Below are 27,878 nucleotides of genomic sequence, written 5' to 3' on the forward strand. Positions count from 1 at the left end.
CTCCAGCTCAGCTCGCCCAGCGCTCGGTCCAGCCCCTGCGCCCTGCGCTCCGCTCGCCCCAGCGCCGCCTCAGCGCTTATAAAGGGGCCGCGGGGCTGCTCTGCGCATGCGCCACCGCCAGCCGGCGGCCTCCAGCTGCACGAGTGTGGGGGCTCCCTCTGCTTAAAATCCCCCATGCATTTTTCTAACACTCACCCCACCTGGGGGAAGGCTGCACCTGACTTCCCCCCATTCTTTTTGCCTCAGGACCCCCCTCATGTGACCCCAGCCAAACCCCGTGATGGGACGTGCCCCATTTTACAGGTGGGGAAACTGAGCCCCAGGGAGGTAAAGTTGCTTCCCAAGGTCACACAGAGAGGAAGGACAGAGTTGGAATTTGAATCTTGGTCAGCCTAACTCGCGGCGGCTCATGCTAGAAGCAGTTTTGGCTATAATTACTGTTTTGCACATTTATAGAGAGGAAGCAAGGCTCAGAGAGGAGGGGGAGACTAGTTGGTCGTGCAGCTGATAGAGACCCGGCATGTCAGAGCCCGGATGTATCACACCTCAGAGTTGCTCTAGCCAAACTGTACCGTTCATTCTTCATTTACCTTTAACCGGTCAGCATCTATATAGCGAATACTATGAATGTTGCTAGCACAGAAATATTTATGCTTAGGGAAGGGGCAAATGGGTGCCCTTGACAGAAGACTCTAATCTTTAAAAACTTAGATCCAAGACTGGGTGTAGCTCAGTGGTGGAGCATTTGCTTAGCACATGGGAGGCCTTAGATTCTATCCCCAGCACTGTCAAAAAAATGAAAATAAAGCTTAGATCTAAACAATGGAATATTACTCAGTCATAAAAAAGAATGCATCTCTGAACCATGTCACAATGTGGATGAACCTTGGTTGCACAATAATGTAAATGTATTTAATCCCACTGAGTCATACACTATTTATTTATTTATTTATTTATTTATTTATTTATTTATTGTGTGGTACTGGGGATTGAACCTAGGGATGCTCTACCATTAAGCTACATTCCCAGACCTTTTTTAAAAAAATATTTTTTTCCTGGTTGTCGATGGACCTTTATTTTACTTATTTATATGTGCTGCTGTGAATTGAACCTAGTGCCGCACACATGCTAGGCAAGCTCTCTACCACTTAGCCACAGCCCTTTTTTTTTTAACCTTTTTATTTTTTTCAGAGACAGGGTCTTGCTTAGTTGCTGAGGCTGGCCTCTAACTTTCAGACCTCCTGTCTCAGCTTCTTGTGTAGCCACCATGTCCAGTTGAATTGTAGTTTAAAATGATAAATTTGACCTGGGGAGTGTAGCTCAATGGTAGAGTGATACTGTGGGTTCAATCCTCAGCACCCAAAACAAACAAACAAAAAAGGTAAATGTTATGTAAATTTTACCACAATAAAAAGCAGATGGGGAGGAGGCACCTGCCCTGCCTTCCTTCCCGTGGTCCTTGTGTTTCAGCTGTGATAGGCTGTGCTGGCAGAGCCTCCTGGTCCTCGGTCCCCTGTCCTACCTACATCGGTGTGTGTGTCTTTGAGCATTTCTCTGAGTGAGTCTCAGACAGAAAAAGGGGCAAAATCATTTCCTCCAGATTATCAAAGAGGGGAATGGAACATTTGAGAGATGAGGGGAGAGCCCAGGTGAGCAAGGGGCAGCCCGGAAGGCCAAGGCGACACACCAAGGAGCGGCTATGTCACAGAGGAGAGATGGAGGTTAGGGATCATAGCTGATGTGAATGTCTGTGGGTGACAGCAGTGTCACCAGCACCCAAATGGCATGTGCTGCCTGGTTGGGGAGGCCAGTGAGAGGGAGGAGGCTGTGGCTGGCGCTGTGGGGCTGAGAGCCATGTGTCCTGTATGGGAACTAAGTGAGCTCCACCTGCCCAAGTCCAGGTTCAAGCCCCCTCCCTGCAGCTGGTAAGAGTGAGATCCTGGGCAAGCCATCGCTTCGTTCTGTGCCTCGATTTCCCCACCTAAATTGGGAATGATTGACAGTTCCAATCTTCTGGGTTGCTAGGAGACAGAAATGGGAAGGAAATGCCCGCACAGGGGCTGATGTCTTGTTGCTGTTCATTTTGGAGGCTGCTGGGGAAACTGAGGCTCAGGGAGACAAAATCATGTGCCTGAGGTTGGACAGCGTGGGTAGGGACCAGGTGGGAGCCCAGATTGATGGCCACAGTGCTAAGCTGACCCCCCCCCCCCGCTCCTGTACTCCCCCTCCCACCCCCACCCCCGCTGGTGCCAGGGCGCCAGGGCTGAGCTGAGGGAGGCTGGCCTGGGGCCCGGGCGGCCTGTTGCTGGGGTCTTGAATGAAGCAACCTTGCCTGGGAACCTGCTGGGCTCAAAGAGCTATTTATAGGCCTGTTCTGGGATTGGCCAAGTGCCCTCCACCCCCATCCCTGAGTGCCTTCTCTGCCCCCCCGCCCCCCCCCCAGTGGGGGCTCTGGGCCAGGGGCCGCTGCCAATGAGATGAGGTGGTGGAGGGGACGGGGTGGGCTAAAGCAGAGTCTGGGAAGGAAGCTGGACCCTCCTGGAGAGCTGGTCTCAGGAGTGAACAGTATCCCGCAAAGTGCTTCAGAACATCCCCAAGGTGACACAGGGACAAGTCACAGACAATGTCACCAACCTCCACTGACACACAGTCACACCAACAGCAAATCAGTTCACATACAATTTCACTTGGCAACAGCCACACACAACCACCCTTGTACACACACAGGTCACAGATGTGAGCCGGGGACCGAGAGTCCCTTTGCACCTGGACCACACTGCTCATATGGGGCCATGTTTACAGCCACGGGCCCACCCACAGGCAGCTAGCCCATGACCATGTTCACTTTGCACCAAGGTCACCAACACCATGATCCAGAGTCCTCAGGTGCTGTCTCACACGCAGACCCAGTGTTCCCACACATGCCCACCTAGGTTCCTTCACATCCAGCCACCCCTTCTCCCACTGTCATTTAAGTCCCTTTCCCAGGGGGAACCAAGGTTTGGAACCATCCGAGAGCCTTTCCTGCCCTGCTCCAGGATGACAGACTCATGGAGAGTGGGACCTGTTTCCTAGTGGGTCCTCAGTGCCTCCTCAGAAGCAGTGACACAGATAGAGCCCTGCCGACCCAAATTTGCTGGGTGGCTTCAGCAAATCCTGGACTCTCTCGGAGCTTCAATTCCTCCCCTGAAAAATGCAGAACTCAGTCCACTAGAGGGAACTCCAGAGTCAGACTGGGGATTGTCTCCCTGGATGATCTTGGCCAAATAACTTTGCTTTTAGGTGACTCAGTTTCCCTTAGAGAGCCAGAGGAGCAGGACCGGCTCCCCTAGCACTCTCCCGGCCTCATCCCCTGGGGTGGGAGGAGTGGGGAGGGAGCTCTTAGTCGGCCTCACTAAGGCGAATGAATGGACCACTTTTGGCTGTCTTGCTGGAAACTCAGAGCTGCTAATTCCCTAGAGGAACAGGAGGCTCTTTCATGCTTAGGCGCCAGTGGGGTGAGGAGGCGGGAAGCGAGTAAGGAGCTGGCCTCATCCCAGTGGCCAAGGTGGCTCTACGCCAAGCCCAGGAGTGATATGGAGGGCCCTGGGGCTATGCATATCCTCACAGGGGAATCTTGGTCAAGTTGCTGTGTCCCCTGCTATAAAATGAGAGTGACACAGATCAACCAATTGCGGTTTAATGAGCCAACGGGTGGAGACGAAAAACACAGTGGGGTCTCACCAAGTGTCATCCACCGTTGTTATATGTCAACCCAAGGATTCTACTGTATCCTCCAACAGGCCTATGAACAGAATTTTCCCCCTTCACAGATGAGGGAACTGAGGCTCAGAGAGGTAGAGATGTTTGTCTAAGGTCACACAGCTGGTGAATAGTCCAGCCAAGATTTTAAGTAGATCTGGGCTCTCCAGGGTCCAAGATCTTCCTAATTTCTGACGAGAGTGGGGATGTTTCCTGCCATCTCCAACCTCAGCCCTGAGAACAGCAAAGCTGGGTCTGGCACCAGACCACAACAGAATGCAGGAAGTCCTGGCGGTCAGGGACTGATGGGACAGCCCTTCCGCTGGTGACCCAGTTTCCCTGCCAGCCCCGGCTCCTGAGATGTGCTTGGGAGACGCTAGTAGGATGCCAGGGGACCATCCCCCACTCCCTTGAAGAAAGGGGCTGGATCCCAGACCATTCAGCTAAAGCTAGGGACAAGAGTCCCCTGCCAGTGGCTGCCCTGTCTTGGAAGCCTCCATTTGTGTAGACTGGATGAAGTCATGCCCTTTCCCAAACACTGCTCCAGGCCCAGCAGGATATGGCTCCACGTATTTTATTCAAATCCATGGTCTTAATCCAACCAGGCCTTTCCTTGTGCTTTCCCCTGCCTGAATCACCCTCTCCATCCCAGATCCCCCCTCCCAGGAAGCTTCTTTTAGGTGGACTCCCTGCTTCCCCACCTCTGTCCCTTCCTGTGGCTCAGCCCTGACCCCATAGGTCTGGGAGTATCTGTGTTGTGCCCAGGTGGGGCTCTTTAGGGATGAGGCTAAAGCTGAGGCCTCTCATCATCTCCAGCGTCACTCAGGACAGGGGTGGGCACAGGAATGGCAGTATATGGTGACAGGAGTCAACCAGTGAATCAGTGAACTAAATTTTTGGCCTGGTATCTGAGGCTTTGTGTAATCTGACCTAGCAAACTCCTATTTATCCTTCAAAACCCGCCTTACATGACCATCTCTTCAAGAAGCCTTCCTCAGAAGCATTTGCCGGAAAGACAGATTTGGAGGCCAGGTCTCTTGCATCTCAGGACACATGGGGTTGATGGGAACGACTGATGCTCCCAACATCATAGTCTCTTCCTCAATTCTTCCATTGGCCTCTCAGAGTCAGTGAGGTGCAGGGGTTCCCAGCCTGCATTGGAGCTTAGCAGACTCCCCCAGTAGGAAGACATGATTATAGGAAGTTTGTGGGATTTGAAAAACCAATACTTTATAGCCGGCATTTTCACCAAGAAATGGTGCCAGGTGACACACAACTTGCATTCCTCCAAATCCAAGGAGAACCTCAACCACAGGGCGAGAGCCCTTTAAAAGGCGGTCACCAAGGGGCCAGCGTCCAGCCCCGCCCCGCCCCAGGAGCAGTGGCTGGGCGGAGCCCAAGTCACACTGCGCATGCGCTATGCCCACGCGGTTCCTGGTCCGGGTCTCTGGCTCCTCCTGAAGCTACTACTGACCGGGAAAGTGAGGCTCAGACGGGGAGGTGCGCCCCCCAAACCCCGAGGGAACCTGTTTCCTTTCCTTGGATCCGCTGTGAAAGGCCGGGTCCCCGGCCACCGGCATCTTCCCCGAGCCTCCAATTTTTCCAGCAAGGGGGTGATCGAGGCGACATTTAGGACTTGGGCGTGAGAGAGAGTGGCTGTTCTTGGTCCCTAGTTACTCGAGGACCTGCAAACTAGGGGTGTAGCCTAGGTGACGCCGCCTGTGGCTGAGGTGGCGCCGGGATTTGGACCCGAGTCCAGCAGAGTCCAGCCTTGGGTTTCGCGAGGCCCTGGAGAACCAAGATGACCCACTCTTTGGTTTGTCCGGAGACAGTGAGCAGGTGAGAGCCCGAGAGCCCTGATGGCGAGTCCAGGGGTAGTGGGCACTAGGGTGGCGGAAGGACCTGTGGCAGGGAGGGGGCGGGCTCGGGCTCCGTGGGCGGGGGGCGGTGGCGCCTAGAACTGGGCTTAACTGTTCATCGACCTGGTGCCTCCGAGGGTGAGTTCCGTGCTGAATCGCAACAGCCGGCAGTTTGGAAAGAAGTATCTTTTTGACCAAGACGAAGAGACGTGCTGGAACTCGGACCAGGTGAGGTGCAGAGGTCCAGAGTGCCTTGAGAACTTGGGGGAACCCGAGGTGGGCAGGGAAGGACTATGTGCTGACTTTCCCGTCTCCCCACTGTGTGAGTCAGGCATATAGCCAGGCTCCCATCGAGGAGTGATCGTGGGCCTCAGTTTTCCCATCTGTTTTTAGGGCCCCTGCCAGTGGGTGACACTGGAATTTCCCCAGCGCATCTGTGTCTCCCAGCTGCAGATCCAGTTCCAGGGGGGCTTCTCCAGTCGCCGGGGCCGCCTGGAAGGTACTAGAAGGTCCTGGGAGGTGGGGACTCCAGGGGGGATATCCTGTACTCACTGTATGCACCTTTCTCTGCTGCAGGGTCACAGGGGAGTGAGGCCCTCCACAACATTGTGGACTTCTACCCCGAGGACAACAATTCCCTTCAGATATCCTGCCCTGGCCTCTGGGGTGGGAGGATCTGTGCCTCTAAAAGCTTTGAGCCCACCTAGACCTGAGTGGAAACTTGCCATATTTTGAAAAGTGACCTCCGGGTCTCCACTGCATAATCTGGAAAATGGGTCTGCTCTGTGTGATGCTCAGAGGGGTTCACACCTTGCTAGGGTCACCTAGCACACTGATGGGGTCTGAGCTGGGTTTGGGAAAGGTAGGGATGGAGGGTGGGAAACAAAGTGCCACCATTTCTCTTGACTGCTTGTGCTTAAACATTCTCTGTGCCGGCTGCTGAGGTGGACCGCTTGAAGGTGACATTTGAAGACACCACTGACTTTTTTGGCCGCGTGGTCATCTACCACTTGAGAGTGCTGGGGGAGAAGAAGGTCTGAGACCTCTGGGGATGGGGAGGACACCTCTCAAGGAAGCCCTCAGGGAATCACAGCAAAGTCCTTTAATTTCTGCACAGAAGGTTTATTGGTTCCTCTTGGGAAGGGTCCCCTCCCACTTCCTGTCCAGGAGCTGCCTTTGAAGCCAGTTCTGGGTTCTCCCAGCTCTGGGTCGACCATTTGGTTCCCTGAGTGTCTGTGTCCCCAACAGGCAGCCTTCACTCCGGGTCAGTGGGCCCCAGGTTGCTGTGGAACAGTTTGAGGATGTGGTTCTCGATTACCTGTTGCACTGGAGATGGGTGGGGAAAAGGTAGCCGCTGGAAAGGAAGCTGTAGAGCCAACAGGCACCATCCCAACCTGCACCGTTGCCCTGGGGATGAGCCAGGGCTTTACAGCCCTGGGGCCTGGATGGAAGACCCCCTATACAGACAACAGGGTCCGTGCCCCTCCCAGAGCAAGAGTGGCAGGGTCAAGGCCTCCTCCCAGAAACATCAACTTCCCCTGAGTTTGTAAAAATTCCCTTCCTTTCTTCCTTCCTCCCTTCTATTTCTTTCTTCAGTGCTGGGGATGAAACTCAGGGCCTCACGGGACAGGCAAGTGCTCTACCACGGAGCCTCACCTCCAGGCCTTAGAAATGCGTTCCCTGCCCCCTTGTGGTACCAGGAATCAGACCCAGGGGCACTCTGAGCTACAGCCCCATCCCTTCTTATTTTTGAGACAGGGTCTCACTAAGTTGCCCAGGCTGGCCTTGTAATGCATTTCTTGAGCCTTTTGGAGTTATAAAAGACTTCTTACCAAACAAAATGGGTGAGTTGTGATTTTCATGAAAATAATATAGGGTCTGTGAGGGATGATTTCCGTCTCACATAGAATAAAACTCTCCAAAGGGAGGTAGGATATTTCCTGAGCCCATCCTCCACCAACCAAGAGGATGGGTGGTCAGGATGTTCCCATGTCAAACTTGGGTTTGCTTATGGCCCCTGCTCATACCTACCTCCTGCCATGGACAGGACCGGGCTCCATAGCCCCATGCACTGTGGCCCGGCCCAATTCCCTCTTGGTGTTCTGGCCCTGGTAAGCTTCTATATCCTTCTCTTACTTGGACGCAGTGAAGTCCTTCTAAAGTCCCCCAGAAGCCCACCCTGACCACCTTGCTGTTTGGTGTGTGGCCTATGTGCACAAGCACACCCACATGCACAGGCACGCGTGCATAAGCTGAAACTTGGGATCTGCTGTCTCTAGTAAATACACCTTGAGGCTTGGTCCCAATGCAGTGGTGTTGGGAGGTGGGGCCTATTAGGAGGTATTTGGGTTGTGGGGGCAGAACCTTCATGAATGGATCAATGCCTTTCTCACTGTCATGGGACTGGGTTGTTTACTGTGAGAACAGGTTGTTTTAAATTTTAAAGCAAGACTGTCCTTCATGTTTTGCTTCTTACACACACACACACACACACACACACACACACGCTGCCCTTCTACTTTCCACTGAGGTGCAGCAATACGAGGCCCTCACCAGATGTGGGCACCCAATCTTGGGTTTTCCAGAACCATGAGCCAGAATGTCTCTTTTTCTTTATATTATATATTACCCAGTCTTAGATATTCTGTTATAGCAACAGAAAATGGACTAAGACATTAAGATAGATACCCATCAAGGCTGGGTTGGGGCCTCCTTTGGGCTTCTCGGTGCCTATGCTCCCCCTCATGGCTCTGGTCACTGATATGCACTGGTGTGTCTATCCTCTCACGTGACAGCACCGAGAGCCAGGATGTGCTCGGGCCAGGTACACAGTGGTGCTCCATGTCTGCTAACATGAACACACTTGCTGCCGGCATCTAACAAGTGAGGGAGATGTCCCATGTATCCGTTTGTGGTCACCCACCTATGAGTCCTCACCACTACCCCATGTCTCAGGCCTACCTTTCCGGTATCCCAGAGCCACGGCGAGGTCCATAGGGGTGTAGCCAGAGTCTGCCTCAGTGGTGAGATCAGCACCCCGGGCTGCAAAGCGGAGCAGACATTGGGGTAGGGCTGGGCCTGGGGCTAGAAGCCCAGAATGGGACTTGGGGACTCAAAAGGGCCAGTGGAGATGCCTCATGGTACAGCCATGCGTTTGCCCATTGCCTGCATGACCTTGGACAAGGGCCTGGCCTCTTCAAGCCTCCAAAGACTATGGCTCTGGAGTCCCTGAGGCTTAGAGAGCAGGGGCTCGACTCAGTCAGACCCAGACCCCCATGCTCTCCTACCACCTCCTGCTCCAAATCCACCTCCAAGTAAAGCAGGTCGTGACAAGCCATGCAAGAGCTCAGGGTTCTCACAGGGCCAGATGGGGACCTGGGGCCTCCTGGGCTGGTCTCTACTTTTACTTACCCAGCAAGGCCTCAACACACTTCACGTGGTTCCCACGCACAGCGTACAGCAGTGGAGTCCCTCCATTCTGTCGGGGGGTGAAGGCACAGAGAAACTAATGCTCTATCTTTTCCCACTCCTCACCATGCCTCAAAATCTCTGGCTTCCAATTGAATATGGTATCTCTTCCTGCTCATCACCTCACCCATCTTTCTCCTCTTCTGTTTCTCAATTTAGATGTCCCTTCCTCCATGAAGCCCTCCCTGACCCGCCTTGGCCACCTTTGGGTTCCTGGGGCTGCCTGTGTGCCTGCCTTCACAGTACTATTCATTATCTCTCCATTACCTGTTTATGTGTCTGTCTTCCCCAGACTGGGAGCTACACAAAGTGTGAGAGTGAGTCTGTTTTTGTGTTCCTAGCACCCAGAGCAGACCCAGAACCTTCCAGGTGCTCCATAAATATTAGAGGGCAGAAATGGAGGTCAAGCAGCCCTGAGGGGCCTGGGTGGGTGGCACCTCACCCAGTCATAGATGTTGATGTCCACGTCACGCTCGAGCAACAGCCCCACAATGTCCGTGTATCCACCCATGCTGGCCAGTGACAGGGCACTCTCCCGCTCCTTGGCAAGGATGTGGGGGTCGGCACCCTGCGGGGGAGCAGAGTGGGTAGTGATGGGAGACATGGGGACATTCCCTGGGATCCTAGGGTCCCCCAACAGAGCAGCCCCATCTCATGGACAGGAAACCAGAAGAAGAAGCTGAAACTTCTGCCAGCCCTCAGGTCCCCAGGAAGCCCCCAACTAGGCTGAGACGCACCCACTCGAGCAAGAAGCGGACGGTCTCGATCTCTCCAAAGGCAGAAGCCCAGATGAGGGGAGTGAAGCCACGCTCATCCGGCTTGTTGATGAGGTTGTCACCTGGCAGGTGGGAGTGGTATCACCGGATTGCACCCCTGCCCTCTCTCCCCAATGTCACCAGAGTAGGGATAAGACAGGGCCTGGGGTCGGACGTGGCAGGGAGTTAAACACATGTGGATGCACACACATGACATACTCACATGCACGTGTGGACACAGGCACACGTGCGGGCACTCACGGCCATCATCACTGTGAGTGGGCATGCAGAGCCCACGTGCACGCACCAAACAGGCCAGCACATGTGTGTGGACACGCACCTTTCCTCAGGTGTTCCTTCAGTTGGCTGAGCTCCCCCTGGGCAGCAAGCTGGTGGATGGACAGGGCTGGGGGCCAGAAAGAGGCAGAGTCCTCTCTTAATCCATGGCCTCTCAGCACCTCAGCTTACCCATTCAAAATGGCTCCTCTCAGCTCCTCCCACCATCCTAGGGCCCTACTCACAGTCTAGGGTGGCTGGCAGGGCCGAGACCTCATTCCCTCGCTGCCGGTTGGTGAGGGTCGTAGAGTGCTTCAGGGAGCTGCCTGTTGGGAGAGAGGAAGGGTCCCAGGTTCCCCTTGGTACATGTCACTGGGGCTTCCAGACAGATCCTCGAGGCTCATATCTACCAAAATTTGTGCCTGAGACTCTACGGGTTCCTCAATCCACCCCCTTGGGCACCCAGGTTCATTTTTGTTCTCCAGGCCTGGTGATGTTCTCAGCTCACAAAACAAAGTCCCTGCATTCAATGAGCCCACAGGCAAGAGCATCAGACATAGAGAAGTAGAATAAATGGAGCAGAATAAAGCTGCAAGTTGAAATAAGTTATCAGAAGAAATAAAAAGTCAATAAAAGGAGCTAGAAAGGAGGAGGCAGGAGGTGGGTCCATTTCAGGCAAAATGGTTGAGGGTGGTGGCTCCAGGTTGATGCCAAGTCACATCCTGGCAAGTCCAAGAAACTAGCATTAGGCGAATGTTGGGGAAAGCATTCCCACACAAAGATCCTGGGATGGGAAAAATTAAATTCTTTCAAGGACTTCACTTAAAAAGTAACCCTCAGTTTCTCAGTAAGTTAAACAGGGTCACCATTTGACCTCAAATTCCATGCTTACATATCCATGCCAAAGAGCTGAAAACAGGTGTTCAAACAAGCACTGGTACACCAACGTTTGTAACAGAAAGATTCACAGTAGTCAAAAGGGGAACAACCCAGGTGTCAACCAATGGATGATGGATAAACAAAAGGTGGCCCCACAGGTGCAGTGGTGCACACCCGCAATACCAGCAACTCAGGAGGCTTGAAGTCAGAGAATAGTAATGGAGTAGTATTCAGCCATGAACAGGAATCAAGGCCTGATCCTGTGATCCATGTTATAACATGTTACAACAAATGAGTACATGATGAATGAAAGAAACCACACACAAAAGGCCATCTAGTGTACAATTTCATTAATAAAGACAATCAGAACAGGCAAATCCATAGAGATAGAAAGCAAATAATTGATTGTCAGGGGCTGAGGGAGGGGAAATAAGGAGTGACTGGTCATGAGAACAGGGTTTCCTATTGGGGTGATGAAAATATTCTGGAACTAGATAGAGATGATGGTTGCACAACATTGTGAATGTGCTAAATGTCACTGAATTGTATTGCAATTTTGATTCTAACAGTAAATTTCAGGTTATGTATATTTTACCACATTAACAAAATGTAAGAGCTGGGCACACACCTGCAATCTGGCTACTTGGGAGGCCGAGGCAGGAAGAGCAAAGTCTGAAGCCAGCCTGGGCAACTTAGTAAGACCCTGTCTCAAAATAAACAATAAAAAGGACTGGGCATGTAGCTCAGTGGAGGAGCACCCCTGGATTTAATTCCCAGTACCAAAACAAAAACAAAACCCCAGAAAACAAAGTTGTAAAAAACAAATAAACCACTCTTGGGGGGTGGAGGGAAGAGAGAAGATGTCCTAAGTAGTGGGTCACAAAGACAGAAGTTTCATCTGGGGCTCAACATCCCACCATCATCAAATCCCAGGGAGCCAATTCCAGAGGTGCTATCTTACCCTGTAGTGAACAGACACTGGCATCTGCTTCAGGCTCTGGGGTGCAGGGGAAGAGGCTAAGGACTACAGTGTCTGAGCCATCCGGGGTTTCAACACCATGGTCTTCAGGGTCCCCAAGTTCTGGGGTGGGAGACTGCTGGGTCAGAATGAGGTCCTCTGCAGGCTGGGTGGGATCCATAGGGAAAGCTGGTGGAACCGCTAGAAGGGAATAGGTAATTAGCAGCAACTTTAATTAAGTAGTCACTTATAGGGTGGCTAAACTGAGATTCAGGATCATGGCCAGTGTTGGGATTTTAAAATCAGAGTCCAGCTACTTTTATAAGTCCACTCTTCCCCACCATCAAGACACCTGCAACATCCATGCTTTAATGCCTGGGCTCTGAAATCAGCTGTCAGGGTTCTAATCCACCCCCCCCCCCTCACTGGCTGAAAACTAGGGCATGTGATTTAACCTTGCTGAGCCTCAGTTTCCTCCTCAATAAAAGGAAGGAATGAGGCCTAAAAGAAATCATGCCCATAAATAGCACAGTAGAACGCCTGATGCGGCTAGAGCTCAATAAACATTCCCTCTGGTTGTTTGGTGGGGGTCCCCCGAAATGAGTTAGGGCTCAACAAAAGATGCGATTGTTTCCAGTCCCACCGGCGCCTCTCAAACCGATCCGGAAGGTCCACTCACCTCCCACTCACCAACTCTGTCCCCCAGCGCAGCAAGCACGGGTCCCCCAAAACTTGGGGACCCAATTCATAAACTTTTATTCTTCAATGGATGTAGCGGGGAGCAGGTTGGAATCTGGACCCTCAACGATCGGGCTTTCTCTGTCCGGACAGTGCGCAACTTGATACGCGACTGCTACCCCCACCTCAATACTCCCCCACTGCGCCTGCGCACCCCCGCCCCCCAAAAGTGCGAAAGAGCCGGAGCAGCAGGAGACCCTTCTAGCCCTTTAAGACTTGGGGGAGGGGCGTGGCTTCCGCCGGTGCCCAACCGGCGCAGTTGCGCCTGCGCGTTCTCTGCACAGCAGTTTGGCCGGGCGCGGAGGGCGGGGCCTCAGAGATCTCTGAAAAATTCATTGCGCTTGTGTTTCCTCATTCCCAGCTCCGCCCACAGACTTTTCCACCAATCGGCTCCAGTACGAATCGACAGGCGGAGCTTTCTTAAGGCGGAGGGGTGGGGAGAAGAGGGCGGGGCGTCTGAAATTTAAAGGGACGACTTAGTTCTGTTGTCTCCTTTCATAACACCGTCCTTTCTGTATTGCTAGGAACTTATGAACTTGTGCAGGGAGGGACTTAGTGGCAGTAGGCGGGGGAAAGGAGGGCATTTTTATGTCCTAAGTGGGCGATGCGAGGTGTTTTTCTTACAACTCGACTGCTGTGGGCAAAGGGGGTTTGGGAATTGAGAGTTCTTGCCTCTCCACCTGGTGTCTCAGGGGTATCTCTTCCCCCTCAACCGCCCTCAGGGCACCTCTTTCCCCTTAATCTCTCACTTTAAGCCCCTCTCCTGTCCCTGGAGGAGGAGGAACAGGCAGGGCAAGCCGGAACTGGAGGCCTGCCGCGTCCGGTTTCCGCAGGGAAAGTTTAAGCAGAAGTCCCAGCCTCTGGACTTCCTGTTCCTGTTCTCTGTTTCGGCTATCTGCCGTCGCTATGGAGGAACCAGAGATGCAGCTCAAGGGGAAGAAAGGTGGGGTAGGGCCCCGGACAGGATGGAGGGGTACAGAAACTCTTGGAAACTCGAATTGAGAAAGGGCCAGCATGGCAGAAGCACGGAGGGAGTGTGTGGTGGGGTGGGCAGTGACTGAACTGCCATGGAATGCCAGCTCGCCCACTGACTAGTTTTGAAACCTTTAAAATCTCTGTGCTTCGTTTTGGTATCTGTAGAATGGGAGGGGTATATTTCCTCGTAGGATTATTGTGGCGTGTCAATAACCGGATATTGGTAATAAATTGGAAGAATGTTAGGGGCGTGGTGATCGCTGTGTGGTTAGTGTCCTTAAATCGTATAGTTGGAGTGCCACGAGCTACTTTTATTTTTATCTTATTTTTTATTGGCAGGGGGTACCAGGGATTGAACTCAGGGGCACTCAACCACTGAGCCACACCCCCAGCCCTATTTTGTATTTTATTTAGAGACAGGGTCTCACTGAGTTGCTTAGCATCTCCTCCTTATCCAGGCTGATTCTGACCTCGCGATCTTCCTGTCTCAGCCTCCCAAGCTGCTGGGATCACAGGCGTGTGCCACTGCGCCCGGCTTACATTTATTTTTGAAAAACATTTTAAAAATGTTTGGTGCTAGGTATCGAATTCGAGGCTTCAAATATTAGGCAAGCACTCTACCGCCGAGCTACACCCTCAGCCCTCACAAGCTTTTTAAATTATAAACATTATTTCACAAGGTACTTCTAATTATTTAGAAGACACAAGTACATTTAATTCTCTTTTTTTATTATTTATTTTTTAGTTATCGGCAGACACAACATCTTTATTTTTTGTATGTGGTGCTGAGGATCGAACCCGGGCCGCACGCATGCCAGGCGAGTGCGCTACCGCTTGAGCCACATTCCCAGCCCCATAATTCTCTTTTCTCATTAAAAATACATTATGAATTACTACTATGCTAATTTTCAATCCAGGAGGACAAAAGGGAAAAAGTTACCCTCTTTTTCCCTGGGGCCAAGTTGAAGAAAAAGTATGCATTGCCCACTTGGGATTGTATAAGCAACCTCCTTTTGTCCCCCCTGCTACCATTATGTCCTTGCACATGCTCATAAGAGTTTAGAACCACAGAAGGGACATTGTTATGGAAGGACCAGGCCAGTCACCCTTTAAATTCCTTTTCCCCCTCTTCCCCCTCCATTCAGGACACAATGGTGAGCTAGACCAACCCACATAGATCAGAGTCCTGTGTGGCTTCCCTTGACTCAGACATTTAAGTTCTCACCATGACAGTCACAGTGGGCAACAGCATTGGATCTACCTCTGTAGCAAACCATGATGGGTACTATTATTTAATTTTTACGGATGAGGAAACAGACTGCTTCATGAATTCAAGCTTTGTTTTTTCTTGTGAACATGTAAAGTAATAAATCACAATAGGTATAAGAGAAATGAACAACGGGGTGAGGTCTTGAATGAGGGAGAGGGTACAGGTGATTGAAAGTTGATGTTAGGGGGCTGGGATTGTGGCTCAGTAGTAGAGTGCTCACCTAGCATGGGCGGGACCCGGGTTGGATCCTCAGCACCACATAAAAATAAAGGCATTGTGTTGTGTCCATCTACACCTAAAAAAATAAAATATTAAAAAAAAAAGAAAGTTGGTGTTAGGGAGAACCTTGCCCAGGGTATGACATTTGAGCTGAGACTTTGAGGGATAAATAGGAGCTAATAGGGAAAGGATGTCTCAAAGTAGAAAATAGGTGCAAAGGCCCGGTGGTGGCAACTTGTTCAGAGCTGGGCTGTGATATAGTAACTGTTGGTCTCATGTGAGTATTTAAATTTGAAGTGATTAGAATTAGGTAAAATTGAAAATTGAGTTCCTCTGCCACACTTGCCACATTTCAGGTGGTCAGTAGCCACATTAGCTAGTGGCTACCATTTTGGACAGTATTAATTACAGAATGTTTCCACTATCTTAGAAAAACTTTTGAACACTGCTGAAGGTACAGGGCAGGGAGGTTAACATCACCCAGAAGCAGAACATGTGGGGCCTTATGAGCCATGATAAGAGAAACAGATTTTATTCTCTGACTAGTAGGAGCCATGGGGAGTGTTTTAAGCAAGGAAAGACATGTGATATGTGCCTTTGGTGTTCACTTCATCTGCTACATGGAGATTGAACTTGGCAGGAGGAGAAGTAGGGGAGACCACTGAGGAAGTGGGTCTAGCATCCGGGCAGGGAACTGTCATGCCTGGTCACTCACTGGGGTCCATGGTGTGATTAGAGCACTTGCCTAGAATGCACCAGGCCCTGGGTTCTCCCCTGTACTGCATAGAAAAAGAGACAGGTGAGACATGGGCTTTGTTTTGTGATAAAACTAGCAGATTCATGATGGGATAGGAAGGGTGGAAATTACTGGCTGTCTAGGAATGCCTTATGTTGAAGCAGACCTGGGAGAAGATGTGTGTGCCATTAATTACCAGGAGGAATGTGCAAGGGAGAAGGGGAAACAGGATGGGGTTAAGGGTGACCTCAGGTAAAATCCACAGAGGGAGATCTCTGCCTGGTCCTTCAGGGGGGCTTATGAGGATATATATGCCTCCAAGTTGTCCCAGCACTCACTGAGGGACAAGCACAGGCTTGCATATGCTGCATTGGTCAGTCATGACTAAGGGCCATCCAGGGATGGAGGCTTCCAGACCCTTTGGGTCCTGCGACATTATCAGGCTTGTCATTGGGTTAAGGGGAGTTTGAGGGGATCTGAGTGGGCAGATCAACTACAAGGTTGTTTGGAAGGGAAAAGACCAAATTCATAGTATGACAGTCTGCTCTGACTGTCTCCTGCCCATCCCTGTGGCTTCAGGTGACACAGCTTCTGGGGTAATGCTAGGTGCTCCTCTCTGTTCTAACTGGGCTCATAGTAGTTGAGCAAACAGAAGCCTAATGTTTTGTCTTCTTGTCCCTTCCCCCTCCCTACTGACTGTTGACCCTGGACCCAGTCACGGACAAGTTCACTGAGAGCGTCTATGTCCTGGCCAACGAGCCATCTGTGGCCCTGTACCGGCTGCAGGAGCATGTGCGCCGCTCTTTGCCTGAGCTGGCCCAGCACAAGGTAAGCCCCACCAGCCTCTCTCTGCAGTGGGCCTCTTTCTGGTGCCTGCTGTGTGGAACAGGGGCTGTCAGGGCAGGAATTAAGTCGGGGCACCAGCAAGGAGGTATATGATAGCTGAGTCAGGTCAAACCATTGGTGGATAGATCTGGGGCAGGTTTTCAAGGAGACGTCACAGTCTGCATTAGTTATAACCTGAATAATAACTGAAGACCCCAGGGAAGGGTGTGCCAGGTGGAGGGAACAGCCATTGCAAAGGTCCTGAGGTGTGGTGTCCAGTTGTTCCAGAACATCCGTGGAGAAAAGGGAGTTTCAGGATGAAAAGTCTCTGGTCACTGGGGGTGTGGCTCAGTGGTAGAGTGCTGGCCTAGCATGCTTGAGGGCCTGGGCTCTACTCCCTACACCACTAAAGGAAAGTAGAGAAACAACTTGGAGGAGCCCTCTGGGAGGTAACCTCCCCTACTAACAGTTCCCCTCAACTCCCTCAGGCGGACATGCAGCGGTGGGAAGAGCAGAGCCAGGGAGCCATTTACACTGTAGAGTACGCCTGCAGGTGAGCCACAGTCCCCGTTACCTGGTCAGCCTGCACTACTCTGGCCTCTGGGCATTCAGGGGCATTCCCAGCCTGCTACCCCATGAGCTCTGCCCTGCCCAATTCACCCTAATGGAGATGTGGTTGCTGCATCTTGACTCACCTGGCTATTTGGTGGATTCCAGCCACACATGTGCACACTGAGCCCCTGTCTTTCACAGGTCAGAGTGATAAAAGGATCCTGGGAAAGGCCCCCAGCATTTTCCATTCCCAGCCAGGCCAGAGAGTGAATGACAACTGGGGGTGGGCCAAAAACACAAATAGGGCTCTTTAGCTTTCTCTAAATCTCCAGGTTACATTTGTAGTAAATGGAAAATTCCACAGATTCACTGCATGGACAAACCAAATTTTGCTAGGAAGGCAAGAAATTAAAATTCCTGAGTCAAGTTATTATTTTTGTTTTATTTTTGTTGCCAGGAGTGGAACCCAGGGCTTGAGAATGCTAATGAACAGGTACTTTATCGCTGAGCCACATCCTCAGCTCCTGATTTTTTTTTTTTTTTTCATTTTTTTTTGGTGCTGATGATGGAACCCAGGGCCTCCTACATGCTAGGCACGTGCCCTACCCACTGAGCTACACCCCTAGCATGTCCCATATCTTTTGTTTCAAACAATTCAGCAGTATTAAATGGTTGGTATAAAATTGAAAGATGTTAAAAATGGTCTAGAAATTCAGGAAAAAGGTTCAGTGGTGAACTTGTATTAGCAAGATGTTTATCAAGATGGACAATCAAACACAAGAAAAGCTGACTTCATTTGATGACATTAAGATGAGTGAATTAAGCTAGGCACAGTGGCACGTACCTATAATTCCAGTGGTTCAGGAGTTTGAGCCCAACCTTGACAATTTAACAAGCAGGGCTGGGGCTGTAGCTTAGTGGTAGAACACTTCTGGGTTCAATCCCTAGCAGCATTAAAAAAAAAAAAAGAGTAAATTAAAGGTTGGAATTATAGTTTCATGGTAGAGCACTTGACTAGCATATGAGAGGGCCTGGATTTCATTCTCAGCATCACTGTTTTAGTCAGCTTCTTAACCGCTGTGACTGAAAGTCCTGACAAGAACAATGTAGTGTAGGAACAGTTTATTTGGAGCTCATGGTATCAAGCCATAGAAGGCTGACTCCATTGCTCTGGGCTCTAGGTCAGGCAGAATATCATGGCAGGAAGGTGGGAGGAGGAAAGCAGCCCAGTACATGGCAACCAGAAAGGGGGGAGAGAACTCTCCTCACCAGGGATGAAATATAAATCCCAAAAGGCATGCCCCAGTGACCCACTGCCTGCAGCCACACCCTTCATGCTTATAGTTAATCCTGCCCAGTTAATCCTTTCAAGTGTATCACTGCACTGATTTGGTTAAGGTTCTCATAACCTGATCATTTCTCTTCTAAACTTTCTTGCATTGTTTCATACATGAGCTTTTGGGGGACACTTCACATCTAAAGCATAACAGCTACAAAACAAAACAAGAAAAGATGAGCCAGTTAAGATTCACCTTTTACCACCATCTTACAACTTTGGCCCACAAGCCAGCCTATTTAGCATAAGCATAATCAGGGGTAACAACCAGCACCCCAATTTCATTTGCCATTTTCACGCATGTTCTCGACTGATAATAAATGGGAGTGGGCTGGGGATGTGGCTCAAGTGGTAGCGCGCTTGCCTGGCATGCGTGCGGCCTGGGTTCGAACCTCAGCTCCACATACAAACAAAGATGTTGTGTCCGCCAAAAACTAAAAAATAAATATTAAAATTCTCTCTCTCTCTCTCTCTCTCTCTCTCTCTCTCTTTCTAAAAAAAAAATATAAATAAATAAATAAATAAATGGGAGTGATCTTTTTTATCTCAGTAGTGGTGCTAGGGATCGACCCCAGGGCCTTGTGCATGAAAGGATTCCAGCCAGACCTGTGCACACTGAGCCCCTCTCTTTCACAGGTCAAAGTGATCCCCGGCTCTCTTTTTTGTTTTGTTTTGTTTTTTAATAGGAGAAATTTAAAATGACTCTTTGGGACTGGGAGTGTAGCTCAGTGGTAGAGTGCTTGCCTCACATGCACAAGGCCCTGGGTTCCATCCCCAACACCACAGAAATAAAAATAAAATGACACTTTTGTTTTTTTCTGCAGATGATGCCACTCAAGCAACTTTTTGGCACAGCAAGACACTGAACAACTTTGTAAATGTTTTTCTCTGGTGTCCTTGGGAAGGGTGTTCATTTATCAGTTGTGACACCAATGCCAGAACTTAGTGAAGCTTTGTAGTCAGCATCCCTAATTGATGGTGGCTTATTTGTGATTCAGTCTAAACTCACCTTTATATCTTCTCCCTGCTGAGCTGATAAGTGTCCTTCAAAGGCAGGAGCATGTTTCTTAAAAAGAAAGTGATGTCTTTTGTCATTGTTTTCTATGGTGCTAGGGATGGAACCTGGTGCCTGAGGTATTCTAGGCATGAACTCTATCTACCATTGAGCTGCAGCCCTCAGCCCTACTGGGATATTTTTGAGGCTAACTTTACATGTTTATACCACCTTTAAAACTTTAGTTTTACAGGTAAAATGAAAGTTGTGTCTTGCCATTATGTGCTCTGTCACAGTGGTATTCGTGTGTAGCACAGAAATCCAACATCTGAATCCTGAGGGAGGTCCAGGGAATCACCAAGGTACCCACTGAGCTCTGGATCCACCCACGGCCTCCTCCGAGCACATGGCAGTGGCCTTCTCCAGTGTTGGGGCATGTGGGACACTGGCATGCATGCAGAGCTGATCAGGCTTGTCTTCCCATTTCAGTGCCGTCAAGAACCTGGTTGACAGCAGTGTCTACTTCCGTAGCGTCGAAGGTCTGCTCAAACAGGCCATCAGCATCCGAGACCACATGAATGCCACTGCCCAGGGCCACAGGTAGCTCCTGGGACCACCTACCCAGTTGCCACCCTCAGCCTCATCTCTATAAGAACCATCTGCCAGCTCAGCCAGGAACTGCCACTTCTTGCTCTTTACAAAACTCCCTTTCCTTATCTCACCGTGTCTGGGACTTCTGCTTGTTCTTTGGCATCTGTAGCACCTACATCTTGAGCTTTGCTATGTGCCCAGTTCAGAGCTGGGTACTAGGGACACAGTGGTGACCAAGACAGGTGGACTCACAGCAACCAAGTATACACATAATGGATGAGAGCATTCTTCAGTGCTTTGAAGGAAGCAAAGGGACTTGGGGCTCAGGAGGAGGTGGACTAGGTAACACAAGCAGAGGTGCCTGGGGGATGGTAGTGTGGGGAGTGGGGAGTGCGAAGACCTTGGAACTGGGCATGCTAGGGAAACATCGAAGAGGCAGGGGGCTGGAGTAAGTGAGCAAGGTAGAGAGGTGGGCAGGGTCCTCCTCCTACCCAGGCTATAGTCGAGCAGAGGGAGCCTTTGAGCCGAGGCCCAGACAGTCGAAAATGAAAAGCACAGTCCTTGAATACTGGGGGGAGTTTTGGGAGCTGAAAGTAGTTCTTATTGTTTTTGATGTTCATTATAACTTAATAAACACACATTTGAACACATGTGCCTGGGCCATAAGCTGGACTTCGACCTTGGGATGCATTTGGCTTCTGCAGGTTGGAGATTGATATACTTACGCCCCCACACATACCAGACATTTAGAAAGAAAAAAAAAAAATCTGCTGTTTCTCATAACTAAGACATGAGAATTGTTGAGAACAAAAAGCCTTGTGCACGTATGTCGTGGGTGTGCCCCCTTCCTCCCTTCAAGGGTGGAGGAGAGGGACGGAGCTGGCTCTTCAGCAAAGATGAGGCTGGATTGGTGTTGGCAATTGGAACTAGAGTTCACTCAAAAGCCAAAACCAGCTGCTGGATTTCAAAATGCTTTCCAGTACCCCACTTGTGCTGCTTTATGAAAGTGCTTGTGCTTCTGAAAGACATGGTAAGGTGCCATTCACACCTCTCTCTGCAAGTGCTGAGTGTGACACACTCAGTCCCCCATGGGTGAGTCCAGCCTTTGCGTCTGAAGTGGGCAATGGTCCCATGTATGCCCTGAGGGCCTAGGCCAGGAGTCTTGAGGGACCAGAGTGTGATGTAAATTCAAACCCCAGCCCAGCTAAGTAGCCTCATGGCCTCTGACTTGGGCCTCACATGTTTTATTCCAGCCCCGAGGAACTGCCCCCGCCCTCCTCAGCCTGATTCTGGAAGAATCCTGAAGGCCCCTGTCCTCCCCCAACCCAGGTCAGTGCCAAGGGTGGCTTTGAGCTTTTCTGCTCTAAACTAACCTGCCCACTTGGCATCTGAGCAGGGACCTGCTTGTCTAACCCCCTGGGCCTTCTCACTGGGCTTGTTGGGTGGCTTCAGAGAGTGGGGAGGAGACATTTGCAGACCGAGTGTCTGCAGGGCCTCTGCTATTCAGGGACCTTCTTAGTTCATCTTCCTCTCTCTGCCATCTTCCTGCCTCTTATCCAGGCCTTGTCCTGATCTCAGAGGTCCCCCCACTCTAAAGCTCAGAAGGGATCCCACATTTCCTCTCTCCTGCCAGGCCCCGTGATTGCTTCATGTACACATTCTCAGGCTGAGCCCTGCTGGGCCAATATCCACAGCTCTGAATCCTCCCTGCACCACCCGCCTGCTGTTCCCTCCATCCCTGGTCTTTATTTTTTCCTTCTATAAAGGTTACCTATTAGGTGACTACAAGGGCACAGGCTACAACAGGTGAGTGTTGTAGCACTTAGCTATTGTACATGACAAACAATTCCCAAACTGAACACCCTGTAAAACTGGTAGTAGAAACATAGTTACAGAAACATGCTATTCTGTTACTTGGCTGAGCAGTTCTGCTGGCCATTTCCTGGGGACACTCATTGGAGTTCAACTGCTACAGTTAGGTGTTGACTGGAGTGTTGGCTGTGGGGTCCAGGCTCCCTGTGGCCTCTCCAGCAGGCCATCTGGGCTCCTGGTGACCAAGTGCTAGGCAGGCAGCACTCACCCCACCCCCCTGTGCTTCACAGTTGTGGTATCCCACTGCTCAGTGATGTGAGCAAGCCCAGGGTCTTGTAGGGAGGGCTGCCCAGGTGATGGTGGATCCTGGAAGATGAAGCGACCTTGCCTGGAGAGTATCCCTGAGGAAGACCAATGTGTTCTGTGCCCACGGAGGGCAGACATGGCAGATTCAAGGCATCCAGAGGACCTGTTGGCCAGGTGCTGGGATTATCCTCTGTGCCATGAGGCCTTCTTAAAGGCTGAGGGAAAGCAAGTTGAGACAGGCCCCACACCCTCAGCTGCAGCACCCAGAGCCAAGAGGCCATGGAGGTCACCTGTGTCCAGAGAGCACTCTCTGGGCACCACACTCTGCACTTATTGGGCACTTCAGTCAGCCAGTGAGTCCTTACTAAGTGCTTGCTCATAGGCTTGGCTGTTGGCCAGGGAAATATGAGGAATCATGGATTGGGGGTTGCCTAGGGGCCATCTGGGAAGGCCTGAGCAGGAAAGGCTGCCTGAGGGGTTAGCAGCTGCCCCAGTGCCCCCCACAGCATTTTGTGCCAGCTCTAGGCCACACCCATCCTCTACCTCCCACCTCCAACCGTCCACTCCCATCACCCCATCACATCCCCACCCACAGGTTCCTCCCTCTCCCTTGATAAAGGACACTGTCCTGTTGCCCTTCCCTTTCCTGTGTCATCTCCTGTTTCCTTTGCTACTGAAATCCCACTGTGTACAATCTTCTGGTCTCACCTTTGTCCCTTCAGACCTCTTTTTTCTTCTCCACTGGCTCCCTTCTCTCAGAGCCTTCCACCTCCACTTTTCCCCAAAGCTGCTCCTGCCAGGATCTTCAAAGACCTTCACAGATCAATCATCCCCTGCTTCTCCTGTCCCATGACCCTCAATATCATCTCATTTTACAGAAGAGAAAACCGAGGCTCAGAGAAGCGAGCCAGCCCAGGGTGGAGGCCCATGCCCAGAAGCACCAAGATTCACACCCAGACCCTCTGACCCCTCCACATGGTCCTCAGCCCAGGCTCCTCATGGGACAACTCTATACCTCTCAGACTCCTTCCTCACTGCCTAACCTGACCAGAGCTGGGCCCCTGGGTACCACCTTGTGCAACCCAGAGGGATTAAAGACAAAGCCAGTGGGGCCAACACAGACCTGTTCCTGCCGAAACCTCTAAGCCCAGCTAAAATCATCCCAAGACATGCCTTTTCTTCCTATGCTCTTACCTGCTCTTGGATCAATAATTGCCCCCGTGATAATCCTGATTGTGTACCCACTGTGTGTGGTATGTTCCTCATGGGTTATCTCTTTTCATTCTCAGACAACCCCTTTAGGCAGGTAGCACCCCCAAATACAGATGAGAAATGAGAGGCTCCAAGAGATGGTGTGATTTGTGTCAGGTCATGCAGTTTGAGAGCAGACCTGGGCTCTTAAGCCTCCTAGTTTGGTCTTAGCCCTGCCCCTGACATGCTGGGTGATATGGGGCCTGGTGCTGGCCCTCTCTAGTTCTCCCTTTCTCCATCTGGACAAGGAAAGCTGTACTGAGCATGTTCTATAGGCTGAGAGAGGGAAGAAGAGGAGAATGGAAAGCAGGAAATAAATGTGACCTAATTGGAGGGCTTCTTGGAATTTTACTGGAAGCTTGGGAGGGACCTGTGCTTCTTCTATCGGGATAGGTAGATGGAGGGAGGGACACTTAAGAATATTTCATGGGGCCCTGGATCCAGCTGTACCTGAAGTTAACACATTTCAATTCTTCAGTTTCATGAACCCTTCAATTACCCTTTTGCCAAAATTACTTTGATGTATTCCTGCAGCTAAGTCCAGAAGAGCCAGCACTGAGTCCTGTGAATTTCAGTGTCACATGTTCTCAGTATGTACACCTCCAAGGCCAATTGTGTGCAAATGTTAGCCCTTAAATTATTTGTTGCAATAAAATGTATCAGGAAGATCAGAATAAATTGTTGGGGTAGCCAGGCTGCATCTCAAGCACACTCCCCAGCTTGGCAGTGAGGGGGGAGGGGTGATGAGGCCCAGAGGCTCCTAAGGAGAGAATGGCTCCTATTGGGACACTGGGCCTTGTGAAGGGGATCTGGAATACAGGAAGTGTGGAGAAATGAGTCTCCCACCGCCAGGAAGCAGGGCTCAGCCCTCCCTCTGCCCTCCTAGTGTGTACCGGGAGGCTTCTGTGCTGCCATCTTGCCTCCCCATTGTAAATGACTCTGGGGGAGAGGGGAGTCTCAGGTCCACCAGATTTGGGGCCCTGCTTGCTGTGGGGTCTCTACAGTTAGAGTCATTTGCTTGGCCTGAAGGTATCTCAACGTCATCCAACTGTCTTTTCATCTGTCCTCCATGTACCCATTTATCCAGCAAACATTATCCCCACTCCATGAGCCCGGGGATGCTCCAGAGCTAGGCAGGCCAACACGGACAGCAAGATCACAACCCATGGGACAGGAGACAGCTAAGATAATTGCACATATCCCAGACTGGGGGAGCAGTCATGGAGTGTTCTAGACTCTCCCAGGGCGCCATGTCACTTACAGCCCCCGACTTCAGCCAGCAGCTAAGAGTTTGCTCCTTTCAAGGGGGTTCTGAGAGCCCATGGGAGTCCTGCTTAATATGCATCTCATTCACACTTCGGCCTCTCCTCTGGGGGCACCCCCGTCCGCCGCCAGGGGGCGCAAAAGACAAAACCTAGGCCAGGAGCTTGGCCTCCAAACACATTATCTGCAGCCCTGGCTGGTCTTGGGGACACTGTGACCATTCCCCCTTTTTCATCTTCTATACTCTGGCTCCTGTTTCTCAAGAGAGTAAACTGAGTTTCCAAGGAACTGGATTACCCAGCAGGGCCTCTTCTAGTCCTGCACCATCAAGAACAAGAACAGCCTCTTGTCCCAGGCCCTGCTTGCCCCCAGATGGCTCAGAAATGGATGGGCAGCTGGAAGAGAGGGAAGGAGCCCCCGTGCCATGGGGCATTCAAGCAGAAACCTAGCGGTCACCAGGTTAGAAAAGACCTAGAAGGGATTCCAGGAAGTGAAGTATGGTGCCCTGCCAAGCTCCTTCAGATATGTAGATGGGCTGAAAGGAGACCCAAAGAAGGCAGCACCTGTCCCTAGCTGCTGTGGTCAGGAAGAGAATCAGACTTCTCTTCAGCTGTCTTTTTGGCCTTAGCACCTGGTCCAAGTCCTGGTTTTTACTTCAGACCTGCTCTGCCATAGACCCCTGGGAAGCCCCTTCCTAGCCCTGTTGTCTCCCCCAACATGGCCCCAAGTTTGCTTCCCATCCTCACCCCCACCCCTCAGACCTTCTCTGGGGCTCTGTAGTATTTCAGGAGACCCGTGAAGACCTACCTTCGGGGCTGCCATGCACTGGGCCTGGCCCTGAGGAGCCCACACACTGAGGGAGACAGAGTTGAACGTGCAGCCCCACCCGCTGTCAGTGCTGGGCTAGGTGAGAGTGTGGGGGTGGAGAACCCCAGACTGAGGAAGCACACGGATGGCTTTTGGAGGAGGGGACTTTGTAGGTGGACCTTGAAATGTTTGGCTCCTCCAGGAGGAGGGGCGGCTATGGTCTACACTTTTTACATGAGCAAAAAAGCTCATAGGGGTGAAGTGACTGATCTGAAGTCACACAGCAGGTATACAGCAAAGCTGGAACAGGGAGGCAGGGTTCTCTAACCCCAGCGCCTTCCCACAATGTCCTTGTCATGGAAAGTCCTTCAAAGTCTTCCTGTGCTGACATTCTGGAAGAGGATCTGGGAAAGCGGGGCATGGCTCTCCATTTCCCCCAGCCTCTTCCTTCACCCAGGCGGCCCCCCTCATCTCCCAGGATCCCCTCCCTGGACCTCCCCGCTGGCCCTTCTCTCCCTTCTCCTCCAACTTCATACTCAGACAACTCAGGGTGTCCGTCATCTAAGAAGGCTGAAGTGGAGACTCAGTGCCTTGCTTGTGGACAGAGTAGTGATGAGAGAAGGGACTGGGCAGGAATAAGGGCAAAGGCAGTAAGGAGGGAGCATTGTGGGAGAAAGATCGTGAATGATGGGATAAAAAACTGACCAGAATAGGAAGGGGGCGTGGGAGCCCGAATAGTGGAAGGGGGCAAGGTGGGGGAGGAGGGGGCAGGGACAGGGAAGAGAGTCCTAGTACTGGGCAGGGGCAGGGGCAGGGGCACGGCGCAGGGGAGCAGCTCCAACCAGCTGGCCTCAGCTCCACCACCAGCCCTTTCTACCACGTCCCGGCTGCTCCCAGAGCTGCTCCAGCTGCCACCCTCACGTAACCAGAGCCTGCCTGTTGCATCAGAGGCAGGCGGGCAGCCACGGGTAAACAGAGCATTCCTTGGGGGGCCTGGGGCTCCCCAGCCACCTCCATGCTCCCCAAGCCTTGTTCTGTACCTTGAAGCTGAGGCTGAAGCCCCCAGCCGGACCTGAGCCCTGGTGTATATTCGGGACACCTGAGGGTGTAGTATTGTGTACTGGGTGGGAGCAAGGGACCCACTTATGGTACAGCATGAATCCTAGTTTTTATGTCCAAAGAGAAGTTTGTGACCAGACTAGAGGTCCAAACTTCCCATGTCACAGACAGGTAAACTGAGGTGTGAGGAGAGGCACGAGCCACCCAAGTCCCCCTCTGTTCCCTGCCTCAGTGTTCCCCACACCCGGACATATTCCATATGCTTCCCCCTGAGTCCAGGTGTTCAGCCACATCTCATTGTCTCCTGAGAAGGTGGACACTAGGCAGCCGTTGAAATCTGCTCTCCCCTGGTATCTACCCCCAAGTGGATCCCCTCCTCTTCATTTCCAAGCCCCTGCCTGGGTTCTACCCCAACCTGTTCCTACTGCTTCATCTCTCTCCTCTCACCCTGACCCTTGACCCTGTCAAAGAATGTTCTGTGCTCTTCCTCTGCACCTTTGCAAGTGCTGTTTTCTCTTGAAAACTCCTTTGCCCAGTGGCATGCTCCTACTCATACCTGAAAGCCCAGTATAAATACCCCATCTTCTGGAAAGCCATCCTTGACCCCTCTGGCACAGCCCTTGCCCCTAACTCTCATCTGTCCCAGTGTCCCAACTCTTCCTATTGGAAAAGTTGACCACACAGGGACGGGGAAGTAGGCACTCTGTCTTCCTCAGATTGGGGACTTCCCCAGAATTCTCCTGTCTAGAATTATCTTCATCCCTGACCCTGGACTCCGTAATTCTTTCCACTTCAATTCACTCACAACCCCCCCTCCATTCTCTAGGTCTGGCCCTGTGGTCCTGGGCCCCCAGGGGAAGATTGAGAGGTCTGGGCTAGGGTCCAGTTTTACAAGGCCCACCAGAGCTGACTTTTGAAGTGGAAACAGCAGGCAGAGGGGAGTGGGAAGGACAGGAACATGGATGATGGAAGAAATAGGATATTCTTGGGACTGTGGGAAGAAAGGAGACGTGGGATCATGGGATCAGCAGCAGAGGGTCTGTCACCGTCCTGTGGAGGCACCCAGACTCACAAGTCTGGAGGCAGGAGGCACAACTGGGTTAGGCCACATAGGTGACTCCACAGCCCCTTGATGCAGTTCCTGCATCTGTATGAGAGGGAGTCAGCTGGGTCCCTGGGGCCAACAGGATCCGGGATCCAAGTTATAT

At 51.5% G+C, this 27,878-nt stretch overlaps 3 protein-coding genes and 1 long non-coding RNA gene across 4 annotated transcripts; 3 read left to right on the top strand and 1 right to left on the bottom strand.

Annotated features, from left to right (window-relative positions):
- Positions 1–5,161: 5,161 nt before the first annotated feature.
- Nr2c2ap (nuclear receptor 2C2 associated protein) lies at positions 5,162–7,441 on the top strand. Its single transcript, XM_027932337.3, has 5 exons — positions 5,162–5,580; positions 5,738–5,828; positions 5,994–6,099; positions 6,177–6,244; positions 6,521–7,441. The coding sequence occupies exons 1-5, from the start codon at positions 5,543–5,545 to the stop codon at positions 6,638–6,640; spliced, it is 423 nt and encodes a 140-aa protein (XP_027788138.1). The 5' UTR covers positions 5,162–5,542; the 3' UTR covers positions 6,641–7,441.
- Rfxank (regulatory factor X associated ankyrin containing protein) lies at positions 6,702–12,825 on the bottom strand. Its single transcript, XM_027932336.3, has 9 exons — positions 12,616–12,825; positions 11,940–12,137; positions 10,345–10,425; positions 10,164–10,229; positions 9,806–9,906; positions 9,511–9,636; positions 9,012–9,078; positions 8,562–8,642; positions 6,702–6,926 (listed from the first exon to the last, which is right to left on the bottom strand). Exons 2-9 carry the CDS (start codon positions 12,115–12,117, stop codon positions 6,856–6,858), a joined length of 771 nt encoding a protein of 256 aa, XP_027788137.1. The 5' UTR covers positions 12,118–12,137; positions 12,616–12,825; the 3' UTR covers positions 6,702–6,855.
- A 682-nt stretch (positions 12,826–13,507) lies between these two features.
- Positions 13,508–23,874, top strand: Borcs8 (BLOC-1 related complex subunit 8). Its single transcript, XM_027932309.2, has 6 exons — positions 13,508–13,617; positions 16,590–16,702; positions 17,188–17,252; positions 20,071–20,181; positions 21,426–21,501; positions 23,169–23,874. The coding sequence occupies exons 1-5, from the start codon at positions 13,581–13,583 to the stop codon at positions 21,457–21,459; spliced, it is 360 nt and encodes a 119-aa protein (XP_027788110.1). The 5' UTR covers positions 13,508–13,580; the 3' UTR covers positions 21,460–21,501; positions 23,169–23,874.
- LOC139701609 (uncharacterized) lies at positions 17,264–19,862 on the top strand. Its single transcript, XR_011704133.1, has 2 exons — positions 17,264–17,744; positions 19,412–19,862. It is a non-coding gene; the product is annotated as an uncharacterized lncRNA (long non-coding RNA).
- Positions 23,875–27,878: the final 4,004 nt, after the last annotated feature.

This window comes from Marmota flaviventris, chromosome 1 (genome assembly GCF_047511675.1).
Source record: "Marmota flaviventris isolate mMarFla1 chromosome 1, mMarFla1.hap1, whole genome shotgun sequence".
In the NCBI taxonomy this organism is placed as follows: domain Eukaryota; kingdom Metazoa; phylum Chordata; class Mammalia; order Rodentia; family Sciuridae; genus Marmota; species Marmota flaviventris.